At 32.6% G+C, this 16263-nt stretch overlaps 1 protein-coding gene across 1 annotated transcript; it reads left to right on the top strand.

Annotated features, from left to right (window-relative positions):
• Positions 1-8272: 8272 nt before the first annotated feature.
• LOC105787590 (probable methyltransferase PMT2) lies at positions 8273-11739 on the top strand. Its single transcript, XM_012614061.2, has 7 exons — positions 8273-8515; positions 8956-9621; positions 9800-10010; positions 10150-10438; positions 10556-10933; positions 11043-11120; positions 11331-11739. The coding sequence occupies exons 2-7, from the start codon at positions 8977-8979 to the stop codon at positions 11581-11583; spliced, it is 1854 nt and encodes a 617-aa protein (XP_012469515.1). The 5' UTR covers positions 8273-8515; positions 8956-8976; the 3' UTR covers positions 11584-11739.
• The last annotated feature ends 4524 nt before the right edge of the window (positions 11740-16263 follow it).

Here is a 16263-nt window from a genome sequence, read left to right as displayed (position 1 = left end):
GATCGCAGGAGTCGGTCCATATATTTATTCGGACAAGAATCCACTATTCCAATCAATAATTAAATTTATCGATTTTCAATTTTATATATATTTTTTAAAATTTTTATAAGATTTCAATAATTTATTTAGCTAAAATCGAATTGATTAGTTGAATCGGTCAAATCAAAAATTGTAGTCTATAATTTGTAAGAGAATAGATTTAGGAAGGATTGCATTCGTTAGATATTTTAATCCGAACAACAAATACAACTAGCTTGATTTGAACCCAAGCCACATTTACGGCAATGAGCACCCTTAACCATCAGACCATCATTAATTATTATAATAATTATTATATCAATTAAAATTAAGATATACTTTTATAAATAACAATTAATAATATCATAACACTACTTTTATGTGTATAATATAATTTTTATGGGTTTGAATTACAAATTTAAGTATATTAATAATTAATTGTTAGATATTATTTTAAATTAATTATCATTTAATTGTATATCAATCAAATTAAAATTTACCATTATAAAGACCATTCAACATTAAATCATTTTCAAACAACAATATTTAAAAGATATGTATTATTAATATAAAGCGAAACTTAAAGGTTGAATATGGAACATTACAGTGGCAAGATTAAAATCATTTTAGGATGAATGGTGTGTTTTGTTTTCTCAACTCTATTTTTATATCCATGTAAATATAAGATTAATAATACTTTGCACCATGAAGTTGATGTGCGTTGTGATTTAGTTGAATCCAATTAGTATTATCTATTTTCCCAAAGATTAAGAGATTATTAGCATTGATAAATTAGAAGTATCCAAAATAATAATAATAAAGTAGTGATTAAAAGATGGAGTTTTTAATTTATTTACATTTGTTTTAATTATTTTTAAGAAGTTGAAATTTTTAATTTTTTAATATTATTTTTATAATATAATTAGATGATTTAATCTCATCTCAATTAGATAAGTTGATTTTGAACAAGATTTAATTTGATTATATTTGATACAATTTGAATTTACTTTGTAACGACCTGATTTTTAGTGGTGTCGAAAAAGACAGTTTCGGGACCCCGTTTCCATAAATCAAGTCCGTAAGTATTTAACAAAGTTATGTTGTAGATGAATTGAATTTTTGACAAGTAATTTAGTCGAAAGTGCATTTAATTAAGGCCCAGGGACTAAATTGTAAAGGTTCACAACTATATATTTATAATTGGTCACAGATTTAATGTAATGGCCTAAATTAAAGGTTACCGGAACAGTGGTTTCGTAACCACAAATCCAATTTAAAGAAAAAATTATTTTAATATTTTTGCATGAATATTGATATGATAGGAAAATCATATGAAAATATCGATAGAAAAATTTTACCGATTTAGTGGTTAGTTAGAAAAAGAAATTATTGAAGAAATTGGGTAAAACAAGGTATCGAGTCAATCTCATAAAACTGAGTCAAAAATATTTTTATAAATATTTATGAAATGTTAGTAATATGGTATTAAAATTTCGTTAGAAAATTTTAATGTTTGGGTAGTCAATTAAGTGAAAAGGACTAAATTGAAAAAGATGTAAAAGTTACTAGAAGGATTAAATAGCTCAATTGTTAAATGAGGAGGGACATAAATTGAAAATAAGCCCAAAAGGAGATATTTTGGGCGGCATAAGCTGAGAAAAATAGGAGAATTGGTGAAATAAGGGTAAAATGGGAAAATAACAAATTTTACTAACATAAAAATGGGACCAAATTGGAATATCTAGAATTCTCTTTATTTTTCTGCATTCTCATCAGCCAAAAATGTCCTAAGGGTTTATTCAAGCTGATTTTCATAATTTTTGCACCAAGTGAGTTAATCCTTGCCTTTTTCTTATAATTTTTGTGTTTATAAGACTTTTACAACTAGGTCCTATTACTAAATTCATTAGTTTTTATTTTATGAATGAATTTGAAAGTTGCTATGAATATGTGTTGGAATTTTATGATGAAATAGAATGAAATTGAAGCTTTAATTTGTTTATGAGATGATTTTATTAGGTAATTTCAATAGAAATTGATTTGTAGGACTTAATTGTGAAAAGTTTGGAATTAAAGTCTAGTGCTAAAATTCCGATTTCCAAAGGTTATAAAATAGTTTAAAGTGATATAATAAAGTGTTAATTTATAAAAATCAGCTCAATTGATAGGTTAATTGAGCATGGATGAAATTATCATTTATTGAAAGCTTAGGGGAAAAATGTAACTAACATCATGCACTAAAATAGTTTTGGACAGCAGCAGTAGTTTAACTTTGAAAATCACCAAAAATTGTAGAGACCGAATTAGAGGATGAATAAAATATGAGATTAAAGCTTATTGAGTCTAGTTTCTTATAAAAGAAAAGGTGTAAGCAATGGAATTGTAAATCATAAGATATAATAGATTTTGTGAGACAAGGTCAGAATGAATTCGATTTCCACTGTTCTGAATTTGGAAAATCATAAAAAATTGGATAAAAATAATTAGGGGCTTAAATTTATATATTTAAAATCCTTAATGAGTCTATTTTCAAAAAAAACAAGCGAGAATATCATCCGAATTCTGTACAATGAGATAATTAATTTTTAGTGAAGAGGGGTCCGAACTGTCAAACAGTGAAACAAGGGAAACTTTAAAGAATAAACTGTACTTATTGGATGAACCAAAAATTCTAAAAATTTTATAGTAAGAAGATATCTGAGTCTAGTTTCGGTGAAAATTAGCGGATCTTAATTTGGAGTTCCATAGCTCAAGATATAAATAATTTAACGACTATGACTCAATGAGACAACTTTGAATGCACTATAAATAATAATGGAATTATTGACAATGTTACATATGAACATGAAATGTATTAGATTAATGATTAAATTTATTTATTTAGATCCAGAAAATTCAAATACGAAGCTAGATCAAGGAAAAGAAAAATTTCGGGATTAGTAGATTTTTATTTACGAACAAGTATCGAGGTAAGTTCGTGTAACTTGAATTATATTCTTAAATGCTTGAAATTATTTTCTTGATGTGAATATGATTTGGATGCTTATTGTATGATAATTGATGAAATATTGATAATCTTGATGAAAAGAGAAAATAGATCCCGGTTGAATGAAAGGAAAATTCGATGGATCTCTGAAAAGGAATTGACGGTAAAAAGGATCTAGCCCGGACGGGTGATCCTATCCTGATATAGCCCTCCCGAAGAATATGTGGAAAATGGATTTAGCCCAAATGGGTAATCCGAATTAGGGCCTGAATTTAGCCTGGACTGGTAATTCAGATCCAAGCTCATTAAAGTAATTGTCATTGCAGGGGATTTAGCCTGGACTGGTAATCCCGACAATACTCTATGAGTTTATATTACAGGGGATTTAGCCTGGACTGGTAATCTCGCTGTAAGGATGAGTTCGCGAGAGTGTGCTCTCTGAAATGGAAATGTGCGCACATAAATATAAATTGACGGACCCGGATCTATACACTAAAGTGTACCCCTGAAAATCCATCGAAATTCGAAGTAGTTCAACGGGATAAATATGGAAAAATAACAAGGGAATGGAAATTATGGTATTGATGAGCTCATCAATCATGGTATATATTATTGATACATGGAAATTATTGGACTAATTTGCATGTTGAGTTTGTGCATGATAGGGGAATAATGTATTGAATGGGTGTATGAATGTTTATTGCATTGTATTGAAAATATTAGGTAAGTATAATTCTTGTTACATGAGCTTACTAAGTACAAAGTGCTTACCCTGTTTCCTTTTCCCCCGTGTTGTAGTGTTAAGAGCTCGGAGGTTGGATTTGGTCGGAGACGCATCACACTATCAACCTCAAGATCTAAGTATATAAAGAAACTTTATTTTGAAAATCAATGACATGTATAAGCTAATAAAGTAAATATTAAGGTGAAATGAATGTAAGATTAGCCGTTGGTATGGCTAACAAATCTTAGTTTTGGTATGTGAAGGGGTTATCTTATGGATATGTTTGAATTTATCTTGAAAATATGTTGAAATGGATTGGATGTGTTGAATTAGTCTCGGTTTAAAATTGCAAGGAAGGTTAGAAATTTATAAAGGGGTTATATTGAGTTCAAAAAAAAAACTTTGGGATTTTGCGAAAAATTTCTTATGGTTTCGATTTAATCCCGATTTGGTCCCGATGTATGTTTTGGGCTTCGGAGGCCTAACCAAGGGACGTCATGACATATTTCGATAAATGAATAGTATTTAACTCATAATAATGGAAAATTAATTCAGTAAAATCTGGTAATGCCTCATACCCTATTCCGGCGACGAATACGGGTAGGGGATATTACATTTAATGACTTATATAGCAATTAAACCAATATATAAAATGAAAAATATACCATTTTAGAATTATATTGGAAGATTTGTGGATTATTTTGTTAAAATAAAGTTAAAAATTTTAATTATATTAAATTATAAAAGTAAACTAATATATATATGAAAACATGGAAAGAAAGAGAAAACATTTCTCTTTTTTTCTTCAAAGGATAGAAACCTCCATTGTTGAGGAGGAAGGAATCGATTTAGGGCTCTAAACTTTAGTCCCCCAATTGGTGAGTTTAATTTAGTCATTTTCTTATAATTTATATGTTTTTGAGGTCCCAAGAGCTTAATTTAGCTATCTCGTGTACCAATTTGTAAAATTTTTAATGTTTTTAAAAGTTTCCATTGTTGATTTCTTGAAGTTTTTGGTACTAAATTATTAGATTTTGAGCTTAGAAGTGAAAAATGACTAATTTGTAAAGTTTAATTGCTAGTTTTGAACATAGGGACTAAAGTGTATAAATTTTGAAATTTGTGTAAAACTTCTGTAATTATTGATAATATAAGGTTATAGAAGGATGCATTTGAGAACAAATTCGAAATCGAAACTCAAATTCGAAAAATATACCAATTTTAGTTTTAGGGACTAAATTGAATAAATGAAAATTTTGTATAAAATGCAAATTGATTGTGAATTTGGTTTAATATTGATGGTATTATATGTTTATGTTAATCTATAGCTAACGTTGACTCAGATTACTCGAGAGTGAAAGGAAAAGCTAAAGTTTTCGATGAATAGCTTGGAATTTCCGGTTTGTATTTCTATAATTCGAACCACTTCAATTATTGCATATCTATTTTGTTTTGCATGGTAAATTTATGAGGTGATGACAGCTTCTCGACATACCAACATCAAAAGTGAGAATATTGCTACTAAACATAGGAATTAAGGCGGTGTTCGCAAGTATACGGGTCAGGTTGTAATATAGTTTATACAACGAAGTATTGGAGTACTCTGATGATCGTACCCAAGGGAGGCGATACTAAACTAATATTAATTCTTATCCCAACCAACTGATCTGCTAAAAAACCCTACATATATGTTAATTAATACTACATCCGCTCGTTAATCTTCCTTACTGGATTAGTTCCCCATGGATTTAACACATGCAATGCAAATTGATTGAAAAGATAAACATTAAGAAAAAATCAAGAAAAAATCTTGATATAATTATAATAGCGCGAATGGTAATCTGTGAAGAGTTGATTGATCTACAATCCAATCCCCACGAAGAACGAAATAGAAAACTGAAATAAAAAATACAACTGAAGGAAATCTAAATTATAATTGAAAGTAAAATTAAACTAAGTAAAATGTTGTCCCTAAAGTGTTTAGAACAATTCTATTTATAGGCCTAGGTTTGGGCGCTAATCTTTGACCTAAAACGACATACTATTTCCTGTTAAAGTTCATTGTGTGGACAAAAACACCCTTAGCCCATTAAGTAACCTCGTCACGTTGGTGTTGCGGCACCCTTTGGCCTATGTTGCGACATTGATGGCAAACAGCTCCTTTGGTACTTTGTTCACTGTTTTGCTGCATCCAAGCTCCGTGTTGCAACATCGCTGGCAGTCTACCATCTTTGTGCCTCAGAATAATGTCCTGTACACTCACCAGTCCTATTAGTCTACCTTGAGGCCTACTTTGGCCCACAAGGTCATATAAATTACTAAAAATTTTCATTTTATTGCTTAAGTACTATAAGTAAAAACTAAACAAAAACATAATGAAATTGTTTTCCTATGAGCTAGTTAAGTATAAAAAGTAGTTTTATCTACTACAACGAATTGCAGCAGATTAGGTGAGCTGAATTTGACAAATCGAGTTGACTTGATACGATTTTGATTGATTATTAAGATAGAAAACTAAATTGAAAATATTGTAAATTGATGTAAATGTAAAATTGACTTTGAATTGGGATGAATCATGCTATTATACTTATTAATTGATGATTTAGTTAATGAATTGAAAATGATAAGTTGTGAAATTTGAACCATATTATGAATTGGATAAATGGATACCTTATTAACTATTCGGGCAGAGTCAGATATAGTTGGCATGCCGTAAGATAGGTGGAGTACAGGTTACTTCGACTATGTGTTAATGAATGATGGACACAACTTTTACTTCGGTTATACTGATGAGCGCTGAGCTCAATTTATTTACTTCAGATATTTCGATGAGGCACTGGGTGCCAAAATTGGTATGTTGGTTGGATTCGTGTATCTATTCGAGTCCGAGTCAGGTTAATAGGGATTTAAAATGTAAAATTGATAATGACATATGAAATGAATGGCTAATATGAAAAATTATGTAAACTAAATCATAAGCCCGGAAGATTGGTATGAAATTGAGACAAATCAACTGATTTGATTCGAGATATGTTGTGATAATGTATGATACTCCTATACTAGTTAATTGAACTTGAAGGAAATGATTCATATAGTGGAATGTACGTTATAACATGTTGTTTGGCATTGGTATTGAATGACCTTTTTATTAAGTGTTTTTAGTTTATTTAAGTTGTATTATAATGTTCGATTATAGAAATACCACTGAGTTTATTACTCAATATATGGTTGTTTTTCGTGTGCAGATTAAGTTTCAAGTGAGATCCCAAATATCGATTTCAGCATCTAGATAGAATCCTGGACCCAACAATGTTAGTGGATCCCTTTTGTTTTGTTAGTTAGCATGTACCTAATGGAGTTACCTTAATATTTTGTTACGTTTGAGATTGTTAAATTTGAAATTAGTAAATGATTATAAACATGTATATACTAAGTTGGTAATTGAAGTTTGGTTTTATTTGTTTAATTGATAGAATTAGGGTATGAGCATGTTATTGAATGTATATCAATGTGATAGAGATCCTAGTTGAAATGGTACAATGATGAATTGTTGATGCAAAGTTAAAGATGACATGTTTTGATATTGGTTAGAATCCATATAAAGCATATGAATTGGTATTTAAGATGTGAATTGGTATGGGTAATGGATTGGAATGAGGTAGGTACCAAATGCAAAATTTGAAATTTTCTATGAGGTATCCATACATTGGGAAGGGCATCGATACTTTAGTAATTTTTCTTTAAATTTTCAAAATATCAAATTATAAAATGATATCGATACAAGGTAAGGTATTGATACTTTGTAGAAGGTATCGATACTTTATGAAAGGTATTGATATCTTTTATTTTTGTTTAATTTTTCTAAACATCGACGATCAAATTGATATCAGTACCAGGCAGAGGTATCGATACCTGATTTGAAATTTTGAAAATATTGCAATTTGGTCCTTTTTCAATCTCGGGTTAACTTTAGAGCATAAGTAGGCTTGTATAAGTTCCGGGAAAGGTTGTGTAAAATTTTTTTAGCTCTCTAACTTTACAAAAAAATCATTTGAGCCATCCATTTATTTTTTGCCTTTTCTAGCCCTTAAACTTGTGCTTTTTGTCAAATCATCCCAAAATGGATGAAAAAGTTAACATTTTTTAACTTTGCTGACATGGCATATACGTGAATTGTCACGTGGATGACATATTAGCATTTTAATTAATTTTTTAAAATTTTAAAAATTCAAAAAAAAATTATTTTTTTAAAATTAAAATTTATAAAATTTATAAAAAAAATTACAAAAATTATTAAATATTGTCATACAAAAATTTACAAAATAATTAAATATTGTCATATCTCACGTGTATCCATATTTTTGATGATTTAATAAAAAATATAAATTTAATTGCTAAAAGAAGAAGGCTCGTAAAGTTGGAGGATGCCTTTATAAAATTTTAAACTAAATTCCAAAAGTTTCTTCTTTATAACAACTTTTCTTTAATAAAGAAGAGGGAAAATAATTTCTCATTTTAAAACCGGAAAAAGTGGCAATGGAAATAGAAGCAAGAAGAAGTTCATAGTTTCCTCCGAGAAACACAGAGCGACATTCTCAACAAACTAACTTACTCATAACAACTCAAAAACCTACAAACCAAACCATTCCATATCCCATTTTTCCCTTTTTTTATTTTATATTTTTAAAGAAAACTACCTTTCTTCCCTACTTTGGAATCCCCTCCCCCCTGCAACAAAAACCTTTGCTCATGGTTTAGTTTCAACTCCGTCCTTACATTGGTGTTCTGTAAGAAACTTTGAATCTTTTTCTCTTACAACTTTTACTTCTAGCATGTTATTTCAATCGTAAAGTGGGTTGTTTTTTTTTTTTATCTTATTTTGAGGCATTGTTGAACCAATCATAATTCATTCAAAAAGTTTCAACCTTTGCTTTTTGAATCTTATTAAAGTTTTGTATTTTCTTCTATATTTGTCCACACCTGATCGTTATTGAAATATATATATATATATAGTATCTGTATGATCACCATGGGCATTACTGGTTTTCGTGTTTGGTCCGTTCTTGTTTGTTTCATTCTTAATTATAACTGTAGCAATATGAGTCTAATTGTATTTCAATTTGAAATGTGCCATAACCGTTTGGTTTAATTGTATTGTTTTCATGTTTAGTTATAGTTTATGAGGCCTTACTGAAGGATTTCCTTTTTTTTTTTCCCTTCATTCTAGTTAACAGATTTAAGGTGAATTATGGCAATTAAAGGGAACTCCGGGGAGCTGAAATCGAGGAGCTCGGCGTCGATTTTCATAGTGATTGGTTTATGTTGTTTCTTCTATATATTAGGTGCTTGGCAACGAAGCGGTTTCGGCAAAGGCGACAAGATCGCCTCGGCTATCACTAAACAAACAGATTGCAGCGTCATTTCGAACCTTAACTACGAGACTCATCATGGTGATGATGTTGTGACGGCTGATGGTTCAGACAAAGCAGCCAAAGAGTTCCCATCATGTCATGCAAAGTATGTCGATTACACGCCTTGTCAAGATCAAATGAGGGCGATGAAATTTCCTCGAGACAATATGATCTACCGGGAACGACATTGTCCTACTGAAGATGAGAAGCTGCAGTGCCTTATCCCGGCTCCAAAAGGATATGCAACACCATTTCCATGGCCACAAAGTAGGGACTATGTGCCATTTGCGAACGCACCCTATAAGAGCTTGACAGTCGAGAAAGCTGTACAAAACTGGATTCAGTATGAGGGAAATGTGTTTAGGTTCCCAGGTGGAGGCACGCAATTTCCGCAAGGAGCCGATACGTATATTAATCAACTTGCATCAGCGATTCCTATAGACAATGGTATGGTGAGAACTGCATTAGATACAGGATGTGGGGTAAGTTTAAATTATAAATCAGGTTTCTAATTCTATTATGTTCTTCAACTACCATGCTTTTTGATGTAATTGAAACTTAGCATTATTGAAACTATTGTAATGTTATTGGCTGAATGCTTTTCATGCATTCTTTATTAAATTCGTCGTAGCAGATTGATTTTTCTTGTACGGTGTTTAGGTTGCAAGTCTCGGTGCATATCTATTCAAAAAGAATGTTATAACAATGTCATTTGCACCTAGAGATTCTCATGAAGCACAAGTTCAATTTGCTCTTGAAAGAGGTGTGCCAGCTGTTATCGGAGTTCTCGGATCAATAAAGATGCCATTTGCTACGAGAGCCTTTGACATGGCTCATTGTTCTCGTTGCTTGATTCCATGGGGCGAAAATGGTGAGCATGAAAACTATAAAAGTTATCTTTTTTGAGGAGCCTTTCTAAGGGGGGCTCCATATGTGGGATAATTTAAGCATATGCCAACTCCTATATGATGGAATGTACATTATAACTGTTATTGAACATCTTTCGACAGATGGATTGTACATGATGGAAGTCGATCGAGTTCTTAGACCAGGTGGTTATTGGGTTCTTTCTGGTCCTCCTATCAACTGGAGGACTTATTTCGGAGCATGGAAGCGTCCTAAAGAGGATCTCGAAGAGGAACAAAGGAAAATCGAAGAGATTGCGAGACTCCTTTGCTGGGAAAAGCTGGATGAGCTGGGTGACATTGCGGTTTGGAAGAAAAGAACAAATTACGATTTATGTCGCCAGCAAGATACAAAACCGAATCTATGTGAACCAAGCTATCCGGATGATGTCTGGTATAGTATTGCCTACAAACGGATTTTCTTATGTGTATTGGCTAAATAGAAATGACAATTTCGAACAACGGAATGACGTTGCTTGTTTTTGAAGAATCTTTTGTATTGTTTACACAGGTACAAGAAAATGGAAGCATGCGTAACTCCTTATCCGAAGTCAACCAAGTCATATGAAGAATGGAAGCCCTTTCCGGATAGGCTTAATGCTATCCCTCCTAGAATATCGAGTGGATCTGTTCCCGGAGTTTCTGTCGATATGTATCAAGAGGATATTCAGATATGGGAGAAGCATGTCAAATCATATAAGAGTATAAACAATCTCATCGACTCTGGGAGGTTTCGCAACATCATGGACATGAATGCCGGTCTAGGAAGTTTTGCTGCCGCTCTTGATTCTCCAAAGCTGTGGGTCATGAATGTTATGCCGACAATAGCCGAAAAAGACACATTGGGAGTTATTTCCGACCGTGGATTGATCGGCATATATCATGACTGGTAACTGTAACATTTCTGATTCCCGGTTCGTGTATATATATATCCTTAAAATGACTTTCTTAACTATTTTGTAACGGATCCCGTCCTTCCGGGTTCCACTGTATGTCAGGTGTGAAGCTTTCTCTACGTATCCTCGGACATACGACCTCATTCACGCAAACGGTATCTTCAGTTTGTACAAGGATAAGTGAGTTTTCGCTCTATATTCGAAGTCACTATGTTCATACTTTAGTATCAATTGCAGAACTCAACAGCTTGAACCTTAAATGACTTGCCTAGGAAGCAGCGTTTGCCCAGATTTTCAACTGATCGAATTCATCTTTGCACACACATGTACAACATGTTTGGTGATTACAAGAACCGTGGAAGCTTATATGCTTGTGTTTTATCGTTGCAGATGTAAAGCCGAAGACATCCTTCTGGAGATGGATCGAATTTTACGGCCTGAAGGGTCCGTCATAATCCGTGATAACGTTAACGTGTTGGTCAAGGTAAAGAAAATTGTGGGAGGAATGAGATGGGATGCCAGAATGGTGGATCACGAGGACGGTCCTCTAGTATCCGAAAAGGTACTATTTGCGGTAAAAAAATATTGGGTTGTGGGAGATATTATCACAGCACATAACAAAAAGAAGAAGGTTAAAAATTAAGCTTATCTCGGAAGGTAACTATTTCTAGTTACCACAAAGAAATACGCAATTCAGCATTGTTTATCATTGATTAGTTGATGACACATTTGGCATTATTGGATCAGTTTATCGTTTGATATCGTAAGATTGTAAGAAAAATAGCCAGGGAAATGTGAAAGTAGCTTTATTATGGTTGACTTTATTTTTCGTTTACTTTGTTTAGAATTGGGTGAGCGTGACATGCATTGATATTTAAAATGGAAAAACAAAATCAAAACTAACTTCACACATGTCCTTAAAAAGAGTGGTGTTTTAAATATTATTTTCAAAAATTAGAAATTTAGTTTTGTACTTGTATTTTAGGAATTTAGTTTTTCTACTTTTAAATTTTAAAATTTAGGTTCAATTGTTAACACCGATTTTATATATATATATATATTTGTTGTGACATTTTGAAATAATAATAATAAAACTACTCACTTGGTAACAATGTAATTGAAAAAAGATGTAATTAACTTGAATTTAACAAAAAATTAATAGAATTAACAGTTAAACTTGAAATTTAAAAAGTAGAGGACTAAATTCTGAAAATACAAATATAAGGACTAAATTTCTAACAACCTTATAAATATTAGCCCCATTATCTTTAAGACAAGGAAGATTCTTTTTGTCTTTTAACTCTATATTATTGCTCATCATATTTGAACTTATATAGAATTTGAGATTTGATCTCTATACTTTAAAAGTTAAAAAGTTTGTTACATCCTAATTGTTCAAAATGAGCAATAAGCTAACCAATGTTGTAGACAAACCCCTCAAAAGAACCCCTTGCAAAAACCTCCAAGCCAACGATTGAGCAAGCCATATTCATTAACTACCACACTAGGCTTTTGTCACATCTCATTCGAAGTCACATAGAGCAAATCATAATTCCAGCCTATTTAGACCTATACCTTCAGGACACCAAGCTCTGACTCACCAATGGTAGCATGACACGTGGCACTTAGGGATAAGGGACTAAGAGTATTGAAGGATTGAAGCAACTAGGTAGCACAGAGATCCCCCAGATACCACAAAACCCAATTCTCTTTTCTTCTTCTCCTTCTCCTTCATACTCTCTTCTCTAGCCGCTATGTTTGATGGATCTCTACCTTGTACCAAACAAAGTGAATCGCACATCTTCACCACCTTACCTAAATTACCATTAAAATTTGTATGGTAAGCGTGGACTCACTCCCGTCATGACATCTTTTTGATAGAAAACATAGAAACCAACATTTCTACCAATCAAGTCAATCAAAAGCAAAACCAAAATATTAATTAGACCCAACTAACCCTGAACTTTAGAACTTACTACAACAACCCTTACAATCAATTTGCTTTACCATATCCATACCAACAAATATACTATGAAGCCTATCCCAGCTACTAGCCACTAGTATCCATACACAAACCTAGGCTAGTAGAGATGATAGGCATATTGCATAAAACATGATAAGGTGGTGCAACTGGGAAGTGCTAGCCATCACAATGGTACTAGAAGTTGTGCTAAACATTCATTCGACAGAACCACTCCCGACATAAAGGGTGAAGCAAATGGAACTAAGGTAGCAGGAGCGAAGACGGTACAACCTCGCCTGCACTGAGAGTGGGATAGGAGGAAGGCCCTCTACACCAATGTTGCTTCGGGAACAAGTAGACACCACCTTCTAGCGGACTCATTTTTGTTGCGAGCTCTCCCTCTAAACACCGTGGGACCTCTTTGTTGGATCTAATGCCTTAGTGTAATATTTTCGTCTAAGTACACTTGTAATTTTTTAAATAGATTGATTAATAAAATTATTCATGAATTATATTAATACTTTCTATATTGTTTTCACATGGTTTTTATACGCAAAACAAAATGAAAGTAAATGTTGCTCACTAGTTGTCTAATGTTTAACTAATACTAAGTGGTATTACGTGGTCGGATCGTAATACAAAATACAACTTATATTAGTAGATGAATCTAAACATGTCCTTAGTCTAATTGGAAATGGGCAAACCAATTAAAAGATTAATATGTTTTCTATCAAGTCCAATTGGGAAGATACTTTGTCTTAGGCGTCGGAGTGGATAACTCTCAGAAAATAGAGACATAGATGTGACTGGTTTGATTGACAGTACATCGGACATGACTCAAGCATAATAGATCCAAAATCTATTTATGGACTTATTCACTTGCAACGTTCATAGTGTGGCATACCTAAATCTTGAGTGGATGACGGACTATGTATGTATGACTTGTACACTTTGATGTAAGTAAAAGCCTAAGTTCAAATAGATAAGGAATCAAAAGCTGGTGCATTGGGTGTACGACTTCTGTAGTATGTAGCGTCATTCACAACCATAGAATTCATAACCCAAAACATGATTAAATGATATCCTCTCATTGGCATTACATGATTGATGAAAAGTAAACGCAGCCATGGGTCATCCACCTTTATGATGAATGACTTGATCACTATTTAATAATAATTGATTTTTAATGAAAGAAAATGTAATAGTTACCATGAGATAAAATAGGATAATATTGAGAGAACTGATATTATTCCAAAGAGATCAATGATACCTTATAAGGGTAACACACTTATGATAAGGTCATTTGAGTAGTTGCTTTCGTAATGGTATGTTGTTGGGGAGAACTCAGTCACGATACTATAGTGGAATGACTTTGTGACTAAATGAGTTTATTATTAATAGGCGAAAAGCTGGAACTTAATTATAAACCATTTGAGCCTAACCTACATATGTCCAATCGGTCCCTTCGCTAGCTCATTGAAACTATAAATGAATTGTGTGTTTGAATAGAAATGAATAGGAAAAGAGAAATGGAAAACATTCAGGAATGATTATGGTTTTCTCCAAAATGGAAAAATGAAATCATTTGGAATAAATGCAGGTTTCCAAAAATGGACATGGAAATGAAAATGGAAATGATCCATTTGCAATCCTATATGGATTACTTAATGATCAGAAGAATGAGTTTATTATTTTGGACTGTTTTGAAGCCCAAAAGTAAAAATAAACCATTTGGTCATAGTGAACATGTTGAGTTGTAAAACATTTAGCATATTTTCTTGAAATTTTACCAAGGGCAAAATCGTCAAAATTTTACTAGGGGTAAAATTGTCAAACTTTTGCTAGGGGTAAAATAGGGATGAGAAAATTGTTATATATATAAATATTAAAGTTTTTTTTGGGGAAATAGAAAAATTGAATTGGGTTGGATCACATTACAGAGTACTGGGTCAAAAAGGCCCAATTATAAGTACTCGTAATTGGACCCGATGTGAGAGAGGCCCAAAAACCCCTCATTGACATGAAGGGGGTGGCAACCCTAGTAGGAATACTAGGGTGTGCCATCCACCTTAGTTTTATTCTAAGTAGAATATTATTTTTCTATTTGAAATAAACTACTACAACTCAATAAGGGTTCTACCTTCTATTCTTATAAATAAATGGCACCAGTAGAACTATGAACACAACTTTGAGATATTGTTATTCTACCGAAAAATAGAGAGAATTTATTCTCAACTATTACATATATTTTTCTAAAATAACAATTCTACCGGTTTCTATTAAGAAGAGAGAATTTTCGTTTTCACCCCAAAAGAAGAGAAAACTTTTTCTAGTTTTGTGTTTTGATTCAATTTATTCGAGCCCACATTCGAAGTAGTTCATGGTACGATAATAGTGGAGAAGAATGTTTGGTTGAAAGACGGGAACAATAAACATCTGCTAAGCCAAAAACACAAGTACGAATTTAGTTAAGGTTTATTGCTATAAATATCACAAACTGGATCGATTTTCAAAATTTTAATTTTCTGTTATGCAAGAAAAATATTTTCAAACCGAATTTTTTCCAACACTCTTTTGATGCCTCCTAACATTAATACTATTGAGTAGTGCCTGCGCAACATCTATTTCGTCATCCACAAAAGTGTTAGCCATTATACTTAAAAACAGAAGAGAGAGAGAAACTCTAAAAAGCCCAAACAATATTACAAGGCAGTGATTCACAAGGTGATCCCTCATGAATTTATTAAACCACTCCCGCTCTTGTGAACATGCATTTGCGAGGCCAACACATCTACAACTTCATCCAAAGAATGAATATTAAAGAACCTTCTTCTTCATTTGAAGACAACTCTTTGACAGGGATCCCATGGCTTGCCATATCTTCACCTTTGAAAATTGTTCGTCTGGATTCAACAGCACCTTTCAGACCTCATTCACCAGTGGGAAGACATGTGCTAGTATCTTCACAGTCACTAGCAAAAAGATGCTCTAACTATTCCAGACTCCCCACCAATGTTTAGCACCTCCCGCGAATGGTTCCTAACTCCTCCAACTCCATACCTTGAGGCGCCTCTAGTGTTACCTACCCCTCACAACATCCTCACCATCTTCTACCTCGATCTTAGAGTACAAGTATTCACTATTTTTCTTTTTACTCCACCTACAATTGGAGAAAAACCCATACGTCATCAAATATTGCCAAGTTTAGGAGTGACACCTAACAAAATCCAAACCTCTTCATCTTGTCCATCATATGGCCATGCCTCCATATGTGGCAGAATGTCTTGGGCTTCATTTCAAAACTCCCTAGCCAGGTCATGTTAATTAAAATTGTTATGGCTTACACTCATCAAGTAATGT

This window comes from Gossypium raimondii, chromosome 7, assembly GCF_025698545.1.
Source record: "Gossypium raimondii isolate GPD5lz chromosome 7, ASM2569854v1, whole genome shotgun sequence".
NCBI classification, from domain to species: domain Eukaryota; kingdom Viridiplantae; phylum Streptophyta; class Magnoliopsida; order Malvales; family Malvaceae; genus Gossypium; species Gossypium raimondii.
The sequence above is the reverse complement of the archived record's forward strand: the minus strand, read 5'-3'. Positions and strand labels throughout refer to the sequence as shown.